This window comes from Phocoena sinus, chromosome 1 (assembly GCF_008692025.1).
Source record: "Phocoena sinus isolate mPhoSin1 chromosome 1, mPhoSin1.pri, whole genome shotgun sequence".
Classification (NCBI taxonomy): Eukaryota; Metazoa; Chordata; class Mammalia; order Artiodactyla; family Phocoenidae; genus Phocoena; species Phocoena sinus.
This window is the reverse complement of record NC_045763.1, coordinates 423029-442668: the sequence shown is the minus strand read 5'-3', so window position 1 is coordinate 442668 and position 19640 is coordinate 423029. Positions and strand designations below refer to the sequence as shown.

Genomic DNA, 19640 nt, shown 5'->3' with positions numbered 1-19640 from the left:
GTGGCAGTGGTCACACCAAGATTCCGCCGGCTCTTCTTGCCCTTTAGCCTGCTCCCGGGGCTCAGGGCTGGGGAAGGCAAGTCGTCCACGATGGGGGCTCCCGCTGTGACCGCACGTGGGGAGGGGCCCCCAAGCGGGCTGCAGCCCTCACCGGCGCGGGTTCATGTTGCACAGGGTGACCGACAGGAAGAGCTTGCGCTGCGCTGCGCTCCGAGTATACGGACACCGTCATGATGACCGGGTAGCGCCAGTACTGTCCGAAGAGGAGTCCGAGCTGCCAGCAGAGCACGCCCAGGGCCCGTGTGAGCCGCAGCCCCCAGGACGCAGTCTTGAGGCGGTTCTGGCTGGAGCACACAAGGCGGATGGCGCCGTGGATGGTGCCGTTGGTGCAGAAGGTGGCGACCAGCTCCCTCAACGAGGCGCGCAGCTCCACCAGCCTCTCCCCACGCCCCTCCTCGGGCGGGGGCGGTGGTGGCGATGGCGGCAGCTGGGGGCACGTTCGGGTCCCCGGCCCCCCACCAGCTGCTTGGGCCATGGCTCCAGCCTGAATCCCAGAAGCGAGCCTCAGTGGGGTCCCAGCCCACCGTCCGGTCTGACCCCACCCAGGTGTCCCCACCCTGGGCCACGCCATCGACTTCCATTCTCTGTCCCTGGGAACTCCCGGGACCGTCGCGTCCCTCAGCCTCCAGTGGCCCAGCTCGGCCTGCTGATGCCCAAGAGAGGCTCCATCAGAAGCTGGTCCATACTTGGGACCGACGCTGCGGCCCTCCCCTGTGATGACCGGCAGGGAACCAGGCGGCCTCCGCGGGTGTGTCTTGTCATGGCCAGAGCCAAGCCTAGGCGGTGGGGCAGGGACAGCAGGGGACATGGTGTTCAGGCCACGCCTGGCCTTGTTTGCAGGCAGGCTCGAGGCTGGGTGGGTCTCTGCTGCCATCTGCCAAGTGGGCCAGGGGCCTCTGGTGAGGGGCAGCCAGGTGACCTGCTCAGGGTGGGCCTAGAGCCCAGTGCTGAGGGTTGACGGGACTCTGGGCCTCAACGGCCTCCACCAACCGTCAGCGGCCAGCATGGCCACTTTGACTGGGGCCGATGGAGCCAGGCAAGTCTGGCCACATCTGGGCCAAGGGTCGGGCCTGTAGACTGGTGGGCGCTGCTGGCCTGGGGTGGGGCGTCGTCCACCGAGCTGAGTCCCCAGGGATGGTCCATTCATGGGCCTCGGGCTTCCGGAAAAGTAGGCAGCAGGCTGATGGGTCCAGACGTGGTGGGGATCTGAGGGCCGCAAGGAGGTGGACCCAAGGCCTGCCTGGCCCCCATTCCCACCCGGAGGCTCCAGCGTCCCGGGACCCAGGTCCCCCAGTGCGCAGGGCCGTGGAGCCCTGACCAGGTCAGGCCTGCCGGTCCAGGACACGCACTGAGTCACTGCCCGGGCCTACTGCGGACTTCCCACAATGTCCCCATCTTGGTCTGAATCGTTAGGCCTCTCACACTTGGGGTGCAGCCCCCTGGGTTCTGGCCCCTCCAGCCAATGGGGCCTGGGCTGGCACTTGGGGAGGGCGCTGAGCCAGAGGAAGGGCCTGGTGCATTCAGCTGGTACGTGCAGGCACCCTAGCGCCAGCCAGCTGTTTGGGGCCCAGGCCTCGGGTTTGTGGAGGTGGCCTGGCCAGGGGCACATGCCAGCACGGGGTGCTGATGGCGGGTCCCACACGGGACAGAGCTCTGCCCACACGTGTGTCCCGTGATCACACTGAGCCCTCACAGGGAAGGCAGGACCCTCAGCCCTGTGATACTGGCGAGGCAAAAGGGGCTCCAGAAGGTTCTATGGGACTCCATACCGGCCGCCTCCCACCCCAGCTGGAGCTGGCGGGGCAGGAGGAGGGTGGCTCTGGAGACCCAGGCACCTCCAGGGTTTCCTGAGACGGGGAGCGGGGTCCTGACACTGGGGCGGATGCACTGGGGTGAGTGTGGGCACTGCGGGTCCCTGACACCTCAGCTGCGGCAGGAACAGGGGTGCATGGCCCCTTCACGCAGCACACGCACACACACACACACACACACTTACACGAACACACACTCCTCTCACACACAGCAAGCCCTCTGTCAGTGGGGGTGGCGTGATGAAGGTGTGGACAGGAGCCCCTGCCCTCTCACGTGGACGTGGCCCCTCCACTTCAGGCAGGGGAGACCCGGAGAGATGGCCTGCCCCAACTGCCCCGGTCACAGGCCACCTCGGGCACCCCTGGGACCTTGAGGCTGGAGCCTCCCTGTGTGGGTGCCTCCAACCTCCTGTGCTGGGTGGCTGCGACAGTGGCGGTGCTGGTGGCGGTTCTAGCAGGTGACAAAGCAGGCCGTGGCCCAACGCTGGCCAGGCAGCCTCCTATTTATAACAGGCTGGGCGTGGGACGTGGCGGTGGGGAGGGACCCAGCTGGGGGCAGTCACACCTGCTCTGGTCCTGGAAGGGGAAGCCTTTGGCTGCAGGCACCGGTGTCTTTCCCCGGTGGGAAGCTTTCCTGCCCCGGTTCCTCGCGCCAGGCTTGGGGCCCTGGCCCTGGCTGGGGTGAGGGGCCCGAGGTTTCTGGAGGGCGAGGAGGGACCCCGCTGCAGCAGACCCTGCATGCCCCCTGCCCTGTCCACTCTCCTCCAGCCTGGCCTGCAAGGATGCCTGCTCACCTCCACCTGCCAGGCCTCTGACCACAGGTGTTTGTGGCCAAGGGTCGCTGGGCAGGGGCCTTCACTCCCAGAACACAGGGGTCTGCCAGGGCTGGCTGCCCAGCCCCAGGGACAGGCAGGGACTGTGGGAAGGAGCTGGGGCCCAGGTGGGAGATGGCGCCCACAGCTCAGCCTCCCAGGAGATACTAAGACCACGCACCACCCACGAAGATGGCACCACACCCTAGGGACACACCATCTCGGATGCTGAAACCCTCGGCCTCAGTGTGGTTGCATGAGGCCAGCCAGTGTGCTGGAGGCAGAACAGCCCCAGGGTGACACGCCGGGGGACCCAACATGGCTCTAGGATGACCCAGAGGCCTCGTCATCCCAAGTGACCGGACCCTCAGCCTGGTCCCAGGCTTGAGGGGTCGGCGCAGGCCCTCTGCCCCTCCCCACACAGGCTCTGGGTTCCAAATTGGTGCTGAGGACCCGGGCTGAGATGAGGGAGGAAGCCCCCACCTCCACCAGGCCCTTCTGGTGGGGCCTTGGCTCTGAGGAGGTGTGAGGTCACCAGCCTCGTGGCTTTGGAAGGAGGCAGATGGCCACAGGAGACCTCTGGGAGAGGGAAGTCACGCTTGGGGAAGAGCTGGCCCTGGACTCATCTGGGCATGAGTGCGAATCACAGCTTTGCCACTCATCGACTGTATGACGTTGCCCAAGTTACTCAACCTCTCTGAGCCCGTTTCCTCAGGTACAAAGTGGGATTGAGTTTCCTCGAGGCTCAGAGGTGAGACCAACTGATGTCACTGGGCCAGTGTCAGAGCCCCTCCTTCCTCCTCCTGAGGCGGCCACCCCAGAGCCTGCCTTTGGGAGGGCAGAGACACAGAGACTGCATCCAGTGGCAGCGAGGCCAGCAGCCCCCTCCTCCCTTCTGGGCCCGTGCCCTCGCCTGCCTCACCAGGCCCCTCCGGTCCCCGGAGGAGCAGTACGTGGTGTCTGGGGTGGGACAGGGCTTCCCCAGCTCCCTTGACGGCTGTATGTTGAAAGGATTAGAGAAGGGAAAGGCGGAGGGCCCCCGTCCCCCGCCCTCTCCCCAGAAGGACGGCTGGCCCTAGCCTTCAAGTGGTGGCCTTCACCGAGGCTGGGCCTAGAGGCACCAAGGCGTCCCTTTGCAGGCCGGGACTGCCCTGCAGACTGCGGGTGCCTGGGCTCCACCTCCACCCTCAGGGACAGCTCAGAGTTGGCCCTGGGGGAATTCCAGTGCAACAGACCTGAAGTCTGAGCTCATGGGCTCTGCACGTGTGTGCGGTATTCCTGGGGGGGTGGGGGCATCCTCCCCGCCCTGGAGCTGGACCATCTGGAGTCCATGCCCGCTGGAGGGTAAGGGGCCTCCTCAGTGCAACCGCAGAAACTCTCCATCCCCCGGGCATTGACTGCAGTGGCAGGCAGGGGCTCCTGCCACCACAGAGGGGGCTCCGGCTGGCTGCGGTGGGCAGAGCGCGTGACGCTGCCCGTGTGGGGCTCAGGGTCCGGCAGTGGGTCTGCCCCACACCTGCGCTTGAAACACTCTGGCACCTCAGGGTGGCCTCCCTTGTATAACTCTCCGTGAGCTAGAAACAGCTGGGCCCACCCTGTGTGGGGATGGCAGAGCCCAGGTTGGGGGGAAGGCGGGGGAGTGAAGGGCAGGCTGTGCTCTTTCCTGAGCGTGGCAGCAGGAGGTGGGGCCTGGGGACTGCCAGCCTCCCCAGGAGGAGGGCGGGCCAGCGCCGGGGGACACTGGGGGCCAGAGACGTAGCAGGCTGGCTCCCCACGGGCCGACTCGCCTGGTGCTGGGCCGAGGGACGACGGGCACTCCTTCTGCTTCTGCCCTGGGCCGGGGGCCAGCCCTGAAGTGGCCGCTCAGATCCTGCCTGAGGTGCCCTGGGTGGGCCAGACTCGGGGGTGAGCGTGGCCGCCCTCCCGCCCTCTGCCAGTGGCCACGGCTACACCCGTCAGGGCTTGGAGTCCACCGTCAATCGCCACGTGGTCAGTTACCCCGTTGACCGGTGGTCTATTCCGAGAGGCAGTCAGGGTCGTGGTCAGGGGTGAGAACTTGGGGTCTGAACCGCAGCTCTGCTGCACGGAGCCCTGTGCTCTGCCCAGCGACGGCCCCTCCGGATGGGTCCTGGCTGACGAGCACCACCAGCCTCACAGCCAAGCCGGCAATGGCACAGCCTGTGTGGGCACCCCCAGCCCCACTCACCAGGAAGGGTAGTGTGTCGGCCTGCCCAGCTGCCCAGCCCTCCCTTTTCCAGAACCCCACCTGTGTGCCATCCTCACGTGCCCCCCAGTGTTCCCCAAGGCAGATGTGAGGTGCACACGACACCTCCAGGCCCCGTGGTCAGGGCTGTCTTGATGCTGTCTCGGTGGCAGCACCCTCTGCTCCCCGCGGCCTTCCCTGGCCGCCCCACCGCCCTGCTCTGCCTCCCCCTCCCCCAGGGCCAGGGAGGGGGCCGTGGGAGCGGAAAGCCAGCCTCAGTGCGGCATCCACGGTGCATAATGACCTTATTGACGGGCTGGGTGGAAAATTCGGTCGGGAAACAGTGCAACACTTTTTATGAGGACAGCTCTCCCCCTGGGCAGGGGCTGGGCAGCCTTCCCACGGCGGACTCCACCTGGCACAGGTTCTGGCGGGGCTCCGGGTCCCACGCGTTACCGCAGCCACACAAGGCCACCCAGGACTCGATTCTCAGGGCCCCGGGGGGTTCGGTCACTGAGGCCCGGGGACGCAGAGTGCCTCCCGCGCTCTCCTGTTAAATGGGCACAAGAACTGGGCCCCCCAGTCCGCACTGGGCCGATCCTTTGAAAGGGGGCCGGCGGGAGGGTCGGCGTCCCAGAGAAGTCGGGCGGGGCTCACGCCGGCACCGCGGGGGTCACCCTCTAACAGAACCTGTCTTCCCGCGGAAGGCCGGGGGTCCTGAGATGGGGAACGTGCTCGGTGGGGGGCCCCGGTCCGCTGCGGCCGCTGACTCTCCCCGGGGCCGCCAGCCGGACAGCGCTGCGGCTGAAGGATCAACCGGAGGGCCGCAGCTGTCCGACCAGACGTGCAGAAGGGCTCGGGCCCCGCCCCGCGAGGCTGCAAGCCACTGCCCATGCGCCTGTTTCCGCTTCCTGGGGAGGTGGCGGCTGCGAGACGCAGGCGACGTCCGCCCGGCAGCCTAGAGAGGTCGCCCCCTGGCTAACCGCGCCCCGGAACCGGAAGCGTGGATAACCCCGCCCCGCGAACGGCCATCTTGGAAGCAGAGGCGGAGGCGGCGGCGGCGGCGGCGGTCGGGGTCGGCTCGGTCCTGGCGCGGTGCAGCTCTGCGGCGCGGGCCCCACTCTCTCGCTCCCTGCTCTGGCCTCGAGCACGGCGAGCCTGAGCGCGGCGGCGGCCCACGCGCGGCGACGGGGAGAGGTGAGCACGCGCCGCGGGCCTGTGCCGGGGCCTCGCCCGCGCGTCCGCCCCGCCGGAGCCGGCCCGAGCGGCGGGCGGGGGGCGCGGGGCCTCCGCACGGCCCATCCCCGCCCCGTCCGCGCTCGCGGGGCTCGGCCTGGAGCTTCCGTGCGTGGAACCCGATTTCGGTTACGCCGGGACGCCCGGGGCTCCGGGTCGGCTCTTTCTCTACGGCCAGCTTGGGGATTCGGGTGGTTACACGGTTGGCGTCCCACGGAAAGGCCTTCCGTTAGTGGCACACTTGCGGCCGCCGTCAGGACGGGCCGGCGTAGAGCTTGGTTCGTAAACTGTCCTGGGAATCCGTGTTGGGATGGGGTGACTGCCGTCCAGCCCGCCGCCGCTTCATCCCCGAGCAGTTAGGACCCCAGACCGCCTCTTACGTCCCCCCAGCAGTGAGCGTGCCTGGTTGACGCCCTTGGGGTGGTAACTGAGAGAAAATCCGGGCGGTCAGAGTGGGAAGCTCCACGCCGGGCGGCCGGAGTGGGCCCTGGGCCGGCTCCTCGCCTGTGCATGCCCGCTCTCTCGTCTGGCCATGTGTAAGCGTCTCGCCCCTTTTCCAGTTAGTACCACTTAGTTGGTCTATGTTTAGTTCCCATCCATTCCCGACCGCACGCGGGCCCAGGCATGAAACACTTAGAGAGGTCAGGCCCCAGCCGGTGGAGGGGGCGGCGAGCGGAGCTAGTGAGGGCGGTGGTCGGGGCTCTGTTCTTTGGAGGTGCGGGGTCCTCGGTGTAGGCTCGATTTCGCGGAGAGGAACTTAAGGGCCTCGCTTGATTGAAAGGTCCCGCGTGTTTGCAGGCACCGTTGGATCTCGGCACCTAGAACTGGCGCTCAGTCATCCGCACACTTTGGCCGCGCCGATCTCTGGCAGGTGCGGGAGTGGCGGCGGGGCGGCCCCCATCAGCCCCGGGCCTCCGTCCAGCCTGTGAAGCAACCCTGCTGGTGAAGGGAGAGAATTCCGTGCTAGTCCCGGGCACGGGTGTGTCACGTGCCCTCTGGCGGGTCAGGCCAAGGTCTCGTGCCGCACAGTCACTGGAGTACTCAGCCGCCGAGCGGGAGAAAGGGGCGGGCGGCACGTCTGTCCCCGCGGTCCCGGAGGGACTTGTGCCCGAGACGTCGCCTCGGGCTGCCCGCCTTCAGCTTCTCTGCCCTGCAGTTTTGTGCACGGGCTCTGTTTCTTGTTCTGTTCTGTTTTTGAACGTCTGCGCCCTATTTCCTTCAGTGTGACACGCCTTACATGCTCTCTCCTTGGGGACGTGGCCTGAAGGGCCCTTGAGGAGCGCTTCATGGCCTGTGGAGGCGCCTGGTCTGTGCGCACGGGCGGGTTGGGCGAGGCCGGCTCACCGGAAGTCACCCGGAGGGACCTGAGGGCGCTGCGCAGAGGGAGCCCTTTCCTTTGAGGGACCCGGTAGCTGGATTGTAAGTCGGCTTTGGAAGCACAAGCGAGAGAAAAGTCCATTTGTGCCCAGGAGGGCAGGATCTGTTTTATTTATTTTCTGTGGCCGTGTGCTACCCTCTGTGAAGCACCCAGCTGGCCGCTTGACTGAGGCCTGCACGGCTGTATCTGAGTTACCCAGTGAGCTGGTTTGTGTCTGCAGAGTTAACTTTACGGCGAGCAGTTAAAGGAAACGAGTCCTGGGTGGTGGCCCTACTTTTGGACTGTTGCTGTGTTTGTCACTACACATCGCCCTGGTCCCCTTGGCTTCTCCGGCCTTTGGGGCGGTGCTGCGGAGGGAGCGCTCCCCCCAGGCTGGTCTAGCCACCTGCGAGGGCACAACAGCCCGTGGTGTCTGCTGGGGCCTGGCGGGCACCTGTGCGGAGCGGAGCTGGGTGGCATGGAGGCGCTTGACCAGGGCCTTGGCGAGTTGTCTGCCAGTAGATGCTGGAGCGGGAAGGGGCCGTGTGGCTGGGATGAGGACGGGGTCGGCTCAGGCCGTCTCGGGGGCCCTGGGAGTCGGGCGCTAGAGGGCGGTCTGGGGCTGCTCCTGAGAGCTCTTGGCAGGTGGTGGAGGTGTTGACGTTTATTTGCTTAGTTCTGGGTGCTTCCTGAAGGGCTGCGATCAGAATTGTGTGACGAGAAGGGTCATCCGACTTCAGTGAGCAGGATGGACTGAAATGGAGGGAGACTGCGAGCCGGGAGGCTGGGCGGAAGTCTCGAGGTCTCTGATGGACAGAGCAGCGGGCCCTGCATCAGGGGTGTGTGGTGGGGCTCGGGAGAGTAGGGGTGAATGGGGATCCGAGGTTTAGGGGCCCCAGAGTAGGAAGCAGGGCTGCGCTGTGATGCGTGTGGCGGGACCACTGCGGGTACCCCGGGGGTGCAGAGTGAGACAGCGAGCCCTGGTCGTCGTCTGGAGGGGAGGCTACTCTGAGGAGGATCCCACTGGGCCGGAGTCCATGGCCTCTGGTGCAGCGACGTGGGCAGAGGCTGATGGGAGGGAAGGGGCATACAGAGGCCCCGGGCTGAGGTGAGGCGGGGCCGGCCCGGTGCGGGGAGTGGCTCCAGGTGGAGATCCTGGCCACTGTCGTCCTGGTGCTGCGGTGGGACAGGTTTGGAACACGGGCAGAGTGACTCCTCCCTCACTGCCCCCCCCCCCCCCCCCCCCCCCGTCCAGTTGGCCTCTCTTCTAGCCTGGACACTCCTGTCCATCCTGAGCTGCACACCCTGGTGTGTTTTCTGTCTCTACCATGTTTTACCCCAGTGGCTTTCGCGCTTTATTTTTAGCAGTAGAACTTTTTTGCTTTTGTACCTTACGTTGTGAGAAATTCTGGTAGGTTAAGTGGATCGAGCTGGAGCCGTTGTGGTGCCCGTGAGAGTGGGGAGCCCTGTCTTGCGCGTCCCCATCCCGCCCTCCCGCCTCTGGGGCAGAGCTGAGGTGTCCCAGGGCCCCCTCAGGTCTCTTGCCTTGAATGATGCCTGCTCCCTCCTTCCCTGTCCGCAGCCTTCAGTGCTGTCCTGCGCCATCCTGTATGTCCCATGGTGTCCCATCCATCCTCTGCTGGGCCACCAGAGTGGCCTTTCTAACAGAAGATCTGATGTGCCTTAAGGTTTGGGCCTAAAATCCTTGTGGGCACCGCTTGATGCCCTGGCCTCGCGTCCCTGCTTGGCCTCATCGGCCGCTGTTCACCGTGTTTGGCTCCTGCCGTGGTGACCCAGTGCTGTGTCCTGGACACAGGACATTTCCTTATCTCTGCCTGTCCAGCTGCCGCTTCCTGAGTCTCTCTGGGGTCCCCATCTCTCTCTCCAGTCCCAGAAAGAGGCTCTTCCTCTGCTCCTCTGTTGCTCCCACCCACCTGTGACCAGTGGTAGGTGTGCTGGAAAATGTTTAACAGCGGGCTTCAGTGGGCCGTGGCGGGGGAGTGGCACCACCCAGCACGGCACTGGGGAGATGCTCGCGTGGCAGGCGGTCAGGGCCTCCTCCCGCGACCCTTGCAGATAGAGCTCTCTCTCCCCGTGGAGGTTCTTTGAAAACAGGAGTGTGGCTGCAGGGTTTTTCTTAACCTTTCTGTCTGACGATGTCGTGTCAGCGAAGATGCTAGCAGGCAGACAGGAAAGGGGACTCCGCGAGGCCCGCGGGTGTCTGAGGGTTCAGGCGAGTCAGCGCGGCCCATGAGCCTCGACTCTGGGTGGCGGAGGCCGCCCGTAGGGAGGGCGGCAGGGGACGCCTCTGTTCTCGTCAGCATAGACCTTGTCTTCCACAGATGAGCAGCAACAGCGCTAAGAGAGCACCCACGACAGCGACGCAGCGCCTGAAGCAGGACTACCTCCGGATTAAGAAAGACCCCGTGCCTTACATCTGTGCCGAGCCCCTCCCTTCCAACATCCTTGAGTGGTAAGGCTCTGCATCCTCCTTCGCCCACACCACCCGTCACCCGGCTTCTCGGGCTGGGCTGTGTGGGCCGGATGGGCCATCTCGGCGCGGGGAAGGGGCTCCTGTACCCTTGGCAGGTGTGAGTGGACTGTGAGGCCTGTGGACGCTGCCCGGTTGTCTTCACGATGGGCAGCAGCTGGGGGTGTGGTGGGCTGTCCTTGACCCCTGCCTGCTGGGGCCAGAGAGAAGGTCCTTCCTGGGGGAGGCTTTGGGGCCTGCAGGCCTCACGGCTGTTGGAGAAGCTACACGTTTAGACTCTCCTCCTCTGCTCTTTGCTTCTTGGTGCTGTGAGGCGCCCTGTCTTACTTTGGCGAGTTGGTGACGGGGGGACGGGTCCTGATGCTCCAGCTCTGTGTTTTGGGAATATGCATTTCATAGTGACTGTCGCCGTGTTGTAGAAGAGCTGCTCCTACCAGGTTTGCTGGTGATTTTGTGAGAGACAAAGTGTAGGGCTGAAATATTAAGGAGTGTTTTCTCCTTGTTATGTTTTGTTCTTAACAAATACTTAAAAAATTTTTTGAAATCCAGAAAAAAGAGATCTGAGTTAAACAGCATTTTCCAGGTTGGACAGGTGTTTGAGGATTTGAGTCTGCGTTCCTCCCTTGGCTCGCAGAGAAGGGCCAGCACTGGCAGGTGGGGCGGAGGGTCTCAGGGGGTAGACTGGCCTTGGCATGTGGGGGAGGCATCAGTGTCGCAGCAGAGCTCTCCCTGTCCCCAGACGACAAAAACCAAGCGTGGCCCCCAGGACGTAGTTGGCAGGTGGACAGATGGGTTCCATGGCAGTCTAGGGGAACATCCTCATTGTGTGGGCCCCTGCTGCATGTGAGTCGAGTCGGGTCCTACGCTCCATCATTTGTTAGGAGGACCTGCTGCAAAGGAAGAGGCGCAGGGCAGAGTCCATTGGAGACCGGACACAAGCTTCCCCTCCCCTGTGGCCAGCTGTGACAAGCCCTGTGAGGTGTATCCACCAGGGAAACCCTTTCGGGACTGAGCACCACGGATTTCAGTGGGGTGGGTCACGGGCACCTCTGCCTGGTGCCCGCCAGTGTTCCAGACGCCCAGCAGGACAGCAGGCTTCCCTTCAGCACTAAGTACGTTTTTTGCACAAATAGTTGAGATGCATTGGGGTGATGAGAACCCCTTGGAATCCAGTTCCCAGACGCTGGCTGAGGGCAGCAGTGTCAGGACTGCTGCGTGGGCTCTTCTGCTCAGCTGTGGGTGTCTGTCGCTTCAGCCGGGAGAAGAGCGCGTTTTTTTGGAAGATGCCTGTCCTCCAAGCCTTCCTTGCTCTGCTGCCGCAGGGCTGCTGGGCGCTCTCAGAGCCCTGCTCACCGGTCCTTCCCGGTGTCCTCAGATTGGGCACGGGAATTGGGAGCAGTAACAAATTAAGGCCACGTTCCTTGGTGTGTTCCTGGTCTGCTGACACAGGACGACAGTATTTTTTGAGTCAGATGTTATCAGGCAGCAGGGGTAGGGGTTGTCGCCGCGTCCTGGTGGGAAGCAGTGCCCAAAGGGGCGGTTACTGACCTGTGCTCAGTGTGTCTGGTGTGGTATTTTTGGTTAGGTCTACTTTCTTCTTTGTGCTTTTCTGTCTTCTTTGAAGATTCATTAGCTCAGGGACTTCCCTGGCGGTCCAGTGGTTAGGACTCTGCGCTCTCACTGCTGAGGGCGCAGGTTTCAGCCCTTCATCGGGGAACTAAGATCCCACTAGCTGAGAGGTGTGGCCAAAAAAAAAAAAAAAAAAATTCATAAGCTCAAATGCTTCTTGACGTAGAGATGAAGCCTCGTTTATTCGCGTGGAGAGCAGAGTCCGTGGCGGCTGGTGCTCCTGGACTGAGGCTCTCTGCGTGTGAGGACTTTGGTGACAGTCACGGGCTGTCCCTGTCCCTCCTGCTGGAGGGCAGCTGCTCTGAGGTCGAGTCTGGTTCTTCCAGGACGTCAGGGCCGGGGACCCAGCCTCTGCGTGTCTCCAGCTGTTCCCGGGTTAGCTACTGCGTGATATTTGAGCATGCTGAAAAATACCAGATTTCAGGTACGTCTCAAGAATAAATTGTGAAGTTAATTTTTTTTTTTTTTGGCGGTACGCGGGCCTCTCACTTTTGTGGCCTCTCCCGTTGCGGAGCACAGGCTCCGGACACGCAGGCTCAGCGGCCATGGCTCACGGGCCCAGCCGCTCCGCGGCACGTGGGATCTTCCCGGACCGGGGCACGAACCCGTGTCCCCTGCATCGGCAGGCGGACTCTCAACCACTGCGCCACCGGGGAAGTCCGTGAAGTTAATTTTTAAATCGTCAGTTGACGGTTAGAGAGGATTAGCTTTTTGCATATTGTGTTGTGGATATAGAAGTACTCTGTGGAAAACTTGGGAGACATAGCCTCTCTGATCCCGTTACAGAGCGGCTAACGTGCCAGCAGCTGGAGAAGCTGCAGAGCTGGGAGCTGGGTAGCTGGTCGGGTTCACCCTTCAGCTCCCCTACTGAGCGTCTGTGAACGTCTAGTTGCGGGTGGGCGCTAAAAACCCTGGCCTGGGAGTGACTCAGACTTTGGAGAACTTGCCGTCCCCAAAGCCAACTCATTTTCTTCCCTCCCTCAGGCACTATGTGGTCCGAGGCCCTGAGATGACTCCCTACGAAGGTAAGTCTTTGCCCTGAGTTAGAGGAACAAGTGGCGGCGTCTGTGTTCAGAGCTGCCCTTGCCTGAGAAACACCTTCTATTTGTAAATAACACTGTTTCTGGTTTGGATGTGCGTGAGGTAGACCGCACGCGTGTGGAGCCCCTTCTGGTTTCCTGCAAGTCATAGAGGGGTTTGCGCAGTTTGGTTTTGCCCATGTGCCTCCGTCTTCAGGGGCTGTTGTGAGTATCGAATTTACCCAGCCTCTGACGTCAGTGGGATCAGAGCTGAGAGAACAGACAGGGGAAAAGTAAGACTAACGTGTATTGTTGAAGGAAAGAAAGGTCATTTTCTGAGTGCTCACTCTGTGCTGAGTCCTCTGAGCTGAGGGGCGGGCCCCTGTGCGGGTAGGACCCTGAGGTGTAGGGGGCCGCAGGGCCTGCCGTGGTCAGGTGATGCTACCCAGCATCCTCTGGTGTTTGCAGACAGATCTCGGAGCTGTCGGTCAGTGAGCCTCCGGGGGCCCGAGGGGAGCCTGGCGCCAGCCTCCGGGTGGTGGAGCCTGGGACAGAGCCGTGGCCAAGTGGGCTCTCTAGTCCCTGGGTCTGATTTCGGGTGGCCGGAGCAGCACACTTGTGTCTTCCTACTGGGGGCTTGTGCATTCGATTCCACTAGAGGACCCGTGCTACTGGGGAGGAAGTGTGGGTGCTCTGGACGCCCAGGAGTGTTGTGGGTAGTTGGGCAGACAAGTCACTAGCCTCGTGGGACTCTTGTGGCCCAGGAATCCCTGTTGGGGGATGACCTGCCCTGGGGAAACAGTGCGCAGAAGCGTATCTATAGGGTGGGCGTGTCATGACCGCAGGGTACCGGGCTCGGCGACGGCCTCGCATGGGGCCCCAGGAGAAAGGGCGAAGACAGGCCGCAGAACAGCTTGCACAGCTCATGTTAAAACGCTTAGAAACACACGATACGTTTTTAGCGAACTTGGACAGACACCGAGAACGAGCAGTGTTCTCTCGCGAGTAGGGTTAGGCCTGGTGTCAGAGTTTCCTTATTCTTTGTGGTTTTAGTGTTTAACATACAGTAGAGAACACTGCTTACTAATTATGTGATGAGAGCCCCACACACACTGCGCCCAGGACCAGCCAGAACTGTTGGTGGCGTAAGTGAGGCTGACACCTGGGCAGAGGGTAGAGGTGGCAGGGAGAGGAGAGGGCAGCCCCAAGTGAGCGGTGTGGTGGCTGGGACTGCAGGAGACCCCCGCCCACCCAGCCCCTCTGAGCTGGATGAAAGGCTCTCCTTTTCCAGACCCAACCTTGTCACTCTTGCTCTCATTTGCCCCATCTGTTCTCCTGTGTGTCCCTGCTGTTCCCGGTCTTCAGGCTGGGAAAGTCCTCATCCTCCTCGTAAAGCTTTCCTTCGGAGACCAAAGCTTTTCCTGCTGCCCTCCCCCTCCTCCGCTGCACCCCGCCCACACGCTGCCCTTCTCCCCTCAGCACCTGCTGTTGTGCCCTCTCCTGATGCCTGTCCCCTCCTCAGCTCAGGGCTCTGCTGTCTGCAGTGCCATCCTCTGCTGACTCTGTTCCCATCAGGGTCTCGGAGGGACCCTCAGAATCGCCGCATCTGGTGGATGGCTCTCAGGCCTCAGGGTCTGGGCCTGTGTGGACTCTGATGTGTGGACTCTGGCTCCCTCCTCCTTTGCTCCTCTGACTTCCGGATGCTCTGACCCTTCCCTCCCACGTCCACGTCTGTCTGGCTCCGTGTCGGTTGCCCGCTGACCTGGTCCTTGCTCTGGGCTCTGTCGGTGCCAAAACTGTGACAGTAGTTTCACAGTTCAGGTGGGCTTCCCGGTAGTACACGAGTGTTGATCTGTGTCTAGAGGTTTTACAGCATCCCATTAAAACCCTAACAGAGGTTTTTGTAGGTGAGCACAGGCTTATTCAAAAACTCCTTCTAAAACTTATGGAAAGGCGAAGGACCTAGAATAGCTAACATAGTTTTTTAAAATCATAAAACTGGGGGAGTCACTGTGCCTGGTTCTGAGACTCTGCGGTGTCGTTGTGTGGACCGGATGGTGTGGCCGGGGCGGGTCCCGGGGTGGAGCAGGGCCCAGGGATCGCCCCGCACAGCTTCTCTGTCAGCAGGGCAGGGCTGGAGGTTCCTGGGGTTCCAGGTGCGGTTCTCCTAGGCCTCCTCCCGACCCGGTGCTCACAGTCTTGTCTGTCTGTCCCGGGGCTCAGTACCCGCGGACACTTGGAATGAAGCCGGAGGAGAGGCCCAGGGGCCTCTCACGCCCTCGGATGCACCTCCCGGCCCGGAACGGACCCTCTGAGGTTGGGAGTGTGTGCCTGGGTGCAAGGAGAACTGCAGGCCCCGCCACCGTGGACCCTTCTCATGGCTCTGCCTGAGCCCCTCGCTGTGCTCTGCCGCGCCCGGAGCCCTTCCCTCTGGGGACTGGCGGGTGGTGCCGACGGGTCCCCTCTGGATCAGCCAGGCGGGGTCGCCACCCCCCATCCCCCGCCCCCGACTGAGCGAGACGGACAGTGTCCCTGTGGTGTGAGCCCACTGCTTCCCGTCACGACCGCGCCACCATGGTCTTCTCTGGGCCGAGCGCCTGTTCCCATCTCCTGCGCTTTTTCCATTTGGGCTTTTCTCAGTACTTGTGGGTTGCAGGTGTGCTTCAGCATTGCTTCTAGAGTTAGTCCCTTGCTGGTGGGCTTGTCTGTGTGCCGAGCTGTCCTCACAGGTGACACTGGTCTCAGTCACCCCTCCACCCCCGACAGTGAGGGTGGAAGCGAGAGCACACCACGTAGCTGGGATGCTGCAGCCGTACAAGGCGGTGGGAGGCCTTCCCCTGGTGGGGTGCTGGAGCGGAGACCTGCAGGGTTGGGGGGACAGCTGGGAGTTCCAGTGGGAGGACAGGGCAGCTACCCCAAGCCTCGCTGTACATGCACACATGCACAGACACGCACACGTCTCTGGGAATCCTGTGAAACGCACGTTCTGCCCCGCCGGTGTGGGTGGGCCCAAGGCTCTGCATTTCCAACAGGCTCCCAGGTGCTACCCTGAGAGCAAGGGGGTGAGGCCTCCAGTGGGGACGGGGTGGTGGGACCTGGAGCTGGGTGGGCAGGGATGGAAGCCAGGGGCCCGTTAAGGTCACTCCAAGCTTTGGGGGCTGCATCTGTGGGAAGGTGGGGCCGCTGGGATTTGCTGATGGAGTAGGTGTGATACGGGAGTAGGGGCCCCCCAGAGTTTAGTCTGAATAACTAAGAGGACGGAGCTGCTGCTTGAGGGAAGAAGCAGGAATTCCATCTTGTACCCGTCTGGGGCAGTGTTGCCGGGACGGTCAGTACGCAGGTCTGGAGTGGGGGAGGGTCCGGAGGTTCCGGGAGGATGCCAGAAGGAGCCGGGCTGCGGTCGGAGGTCGGGCCTTGAGGAATGATTGTGAGGCCTGAGATGGGGTCACGTGGCCCAGCGGGGATGTCTGGTGACTTCAAGGTCAGGAATTTTACATAAAGGAGACGGAGCATCTGGCAGGGCTTGGAGGGGCGCGGTGGGGGGTGGGGGTTAGAGTTTTGTTGTTTACTTGTTTTTAAGGGGGGGAAATGATGGTGCGTTTGCCTGCTGCTGGGTGTGGTCTGGTGGAGGAGAGGCAGGTGGGGCAGCAGTGAGGGGACCGGAAGAGCTGCCACTTGCGGGAGTGGACGTGGGGCCAGCGAGGAGCCTGGAGGTTCTGTCCTGATGCTCTGCTCTCGGGGAGGGGGGCACGCGAGGGTGGAGGAGGGACGTGTAGTCGGCAGTGGGGGTAAGGGCCCCCCCTAGGTTGGTGGTCGTGAGCCCCAGTGAGATGTGTGTGTTCCAGGGATGGTCGGCTGGTGGGTAGCGGGGCCGGGCCGGGACCCTGAGGGCAGTGAGGGCCTGTCGCGCTCAGAACAATGACAAGGCTCCTTCTGTGTTCTGATACAGGTGGCTATTATCATGGAAAACTAATTTTTCCCAGAGAATTTCCTTTTAAACCTCCTAGTATTTATATGATAACTCCCAATGGAAGATTTAAGTGCAACACAAGGTAAGGCGTCCAGGGTGCTTCTGAAGTGGGACTGGCGTCCTGAGGAGTGCGTACCCCACTGACTGGGTCCCTTTCTTCAGGCTGTGTCTTTCCATCACGGATTTCCACCCAGACACGTGGAACCCGGCCTGGTCCGTCTCCACCATCCTGACGGGGCTCCTGAGCTTCATGGTGGAGAAGGGCCCCACCCTGGGCAGCATTGAGACTTCGGACTTCACAGTGAGCTGGGGGTGGGAGGGGGGCAGTGCGGTTGGTCTCCACAGCTGCTGTACCCAGTCAGGATGGCGACTCCTTGATATCGGGCTTTCATTTCTCTCCCGTTTTAAGTAGGGGTCAGGTCTGGCGTCATCAGTGGGTGATGCAGGAAGGTGACCAGCCCTAGGAGGCCACACGTCAGCTTGTCACGGGGAGCGTGCTTGTGGAGTCCTTTCCACACCAAGAAGACAGCAGCCCTCGACTGTCTGTCAGTGTGTGTTTAGACGTGAAAGAATTGAAGTTAGCCTTCGGGCTGATATTTCTTCTTTTCTCTTCCTAGAAAAGACAACTGGCTGCACAAAGTTTAGTGTTTAATTTAAAAGACAAAGTGTTTTGTGAGTTGTTTCCCGAAGTCGTGGAGGTAAGAAAGTGAAAGTTGGCCATTAGTTTTGCTTTCCCCATGTCAGGGACACTTTGATTCAATACTTTCCACAGAGAACATGTGCTCCTGTGTGCTCCTGTACTGCAGACCGGGAGTAGGGCGGGTGTTTGGGTGCAAAGACCTGACCCTCTCCTCCAGGGTCTGGGGGTTGGATGGTGGGTTGGAGATGGGGAGAAGTCGGGGGAAGGCCGCTAGGCCTGTCGAGGTCTTGGGGGGCCAGGGATGCTTGCTGGTCTTGGTGCCAGAGCAGACAACCTGGCCATGAACGGGAGGCTGAGCCACACGGAAGTCGGGGCCCTGGTGGTTCAGAGTAGCTCGGACCTGGCTCAGTCCTAGCTCGTGAGGCGTAGGCTTGGTGGTTTTGGCAAGTCATGTGGCCTCCACATCTGTTAAACAGGATTAGCAGCGGCGCTGCCTCCGAGGGCAGTTGTCAGGATGAAACGTGCAGCCATTGCCCGCCGACCCTGCAGGGTCTCTGTGGTAGACCGCAGTCCCCTCCCTAGCCCTGAAGGAGCTGGCTTGTTTCAACCAACCCTTGTTTCTTGCTGTTTTTGTCTTAGGAAATTAAGCAAAAACAGAGAGCACAAGACGAACTCAGTAGCAGACCCCAGGCTCTCCCCTTACCAGACGTGGTTCCAGACGGGGAGACGCACCACGGCCAGAACGGGCTTCCGCTCCTCAACGGGCACGCGCCGGGCGCTGGGCCGCACCTCGCGGGGCTCCAGCAGGCCAACCGGCACCACGGACTCCTGGGCGGTGCCCTGGCGAACTTGTTTGTTATAGTTGGGTTTGCAGCCTTCGCCTACACGGTCAAGTACGTGCTGAGAAGCATAGCGCAGGAGTGAGCTGCCGCCACGACCAGCAGAGGTGGTCGGAAACGAGGGACGCTGGGCCCGAGCTCGACGTGGGCTGGCTGGACGTGCCGCCGAGCACTGGGCGGGCCTGCCTGACTCCTGGGGTTAGCTTTTTAAAAACCTTCAAAAGGAAAACACAAACCAAAGTGTGTAGTTGGATTTGGAGACGTGAGACTCCCAGCCCCATTCTGCCCTGGTGTCCGTTGGGGGCTGGGAGGCTCCATGTCCACGAGAGGGCCTCACGCTTTGGTTTTATAGCTTATCTCCTGTATTGTCTTTTGGACCTATTTTAGTAACCTGTTTTTCATTTTATTAGATTTGGTCACTTAAAAATATAAAACTTGATGCCTATCCAACACTCTGCGTGCGTTCTTAGTGTGGAGCTCTGACTCGGCAGGCAGTGCCGGGGGCCTGGCAGGGTGGCTGGGGGCCTGGCGGGGTGGCCCGGGTCCCGCTGGCCGGGGATAGCCATGGGTGGGTCAGGGGATTGGGCTTTGGCATTTGTGTTTACTTAGAGTGAAGCAGGTTCCTCCTGGGAAAAAGCACGTGTGCTCTGTTTTGCTGAAGTTGAGAATCTGCTTCCTTTCTGACCACAGGCTGTCACCGGGGCTGAGCTGTGCGTCCTGCGCGGTCGCGCTGCCGGCTTTCTCTCACCCCCATGGCTTCCTGCGGGCTCCCACTGGCTGCGCTAATGGAAGGAGGAGACCCCCGCAGCGGGCCTCTGGGTCCCACCCGCCGGACAGGCTCTGCACACGTGGGGCTTCCCGCACACGTGGTCCAGCTCTTTGGTTTGCCCTGGAGACAGGCTCACACATTCCCTTTCACAGCGGATCCGTGGCCAGTTCTTAGAGGCTGGCCGCCCGGGAAGGACACCCGGGTTCAGGGGCAGCGCTGGTGGGCGCCGTCTCAGACCTCCTGGATCGCCGACGTCTCCCTGTTCTCGTCTCTGCTAATGACATCCTGCACGGTGTTTGAAGGCGCCGTGTCCGGGCGCCACCACGCGACACCCTGTGACCTCACTTCGGAGGCCGGCAGGGAAGCCGTGCGCAGCCCGGTGTTGGTGCATCTTTCACGTTCTTTGTTTTGTGATCAATTTATTTAAAATTGCTCTTTGATTTACTGCTTGTGTGTATTCAACCCGCTCTTGTGAAAAAGAGTCTTTCATTTTGTCTTTGTTCCTAAATTTTGTGCTCTTGGGGTCTGTATACCACAAGTTCCTCTCCGCCCAGCACTGGGTAGCCCGTGGGCAGCTGGGTGTCCTGCGACCCACGGTGGACCCCGGTGGCAGGGTGGTGCTGTGCTGCTGGGCCCGGACCGCGACGGGTGCGGCTTTGCCAGGCCTCCCTCCGTCCACTGCTCGCCCGAGGGTGCGTCTGTGGAGGTTGGTGCCCCTTCCAGACGCTCCGTGTTTCCTGAGGTTCTTCGAAGGAGGAACGTTTGGGAAATAGAAATTACTTGACAAGTGTTTTTTCTTTTCTG

At 62.0% G+C, this 19640-nt stretch overlaps 1 protein-coding gene across 9 annotated transcripts; it reads left to right on the top strand.

The window, feature by feature from the left end:
- The first annotated feature begins 31 nt into the window (after positions 1-31).
- On the top strand, positions 32-19330 carry UBE2J2 (ubiquitin conjugating enzyme E2 J2). 9 transcript variants are annotated; one of them, XR_004349758.1, is made up of 8 exons: positions 32-808; positions 9822-9952; positions 12584-12624; positions 16568-16670; positions 16751-16889; positions 17206-17286; positions 17868-18265; positions 18758-19330. XR_004349758.1 is itself a non-coding variant. In XM_032631334.1 (8 exons), exons 4-8 carry the CDS (start codon positions 12609-12611, stop codon positions 18150-18152), a joined length of 624 nt encoding a protein of 207 aa, XP_032487225.1. In that variant the 5' UTR covers positions 5892-6083; positions 9822-9952; positions 11926-12023; positions 12584-12608; the 3' UTR covers positions 18153-19280. The 9 variants fall into 9 exon arrangements, 7 of the variants coding, with proteins under 7 accessions (XP_032487174.1, XP_032487225.1, XP_032487235.1 ...); XM_032631334.1 differs by lacking the exon at positions 32-808 and adding exons at positions 5892-6083; positions 11926-12023 and having other exon boundaries at positions 17868-19280; XM_032631344.1 differs by lacking the exon at positions 32-808 and adding exons at positions 5892-6083; positions 11766-12023 and having other exon boundaries at positions 17868-19280.
- Positions 19331-19640: the final 310 nt, after the last annotated feature.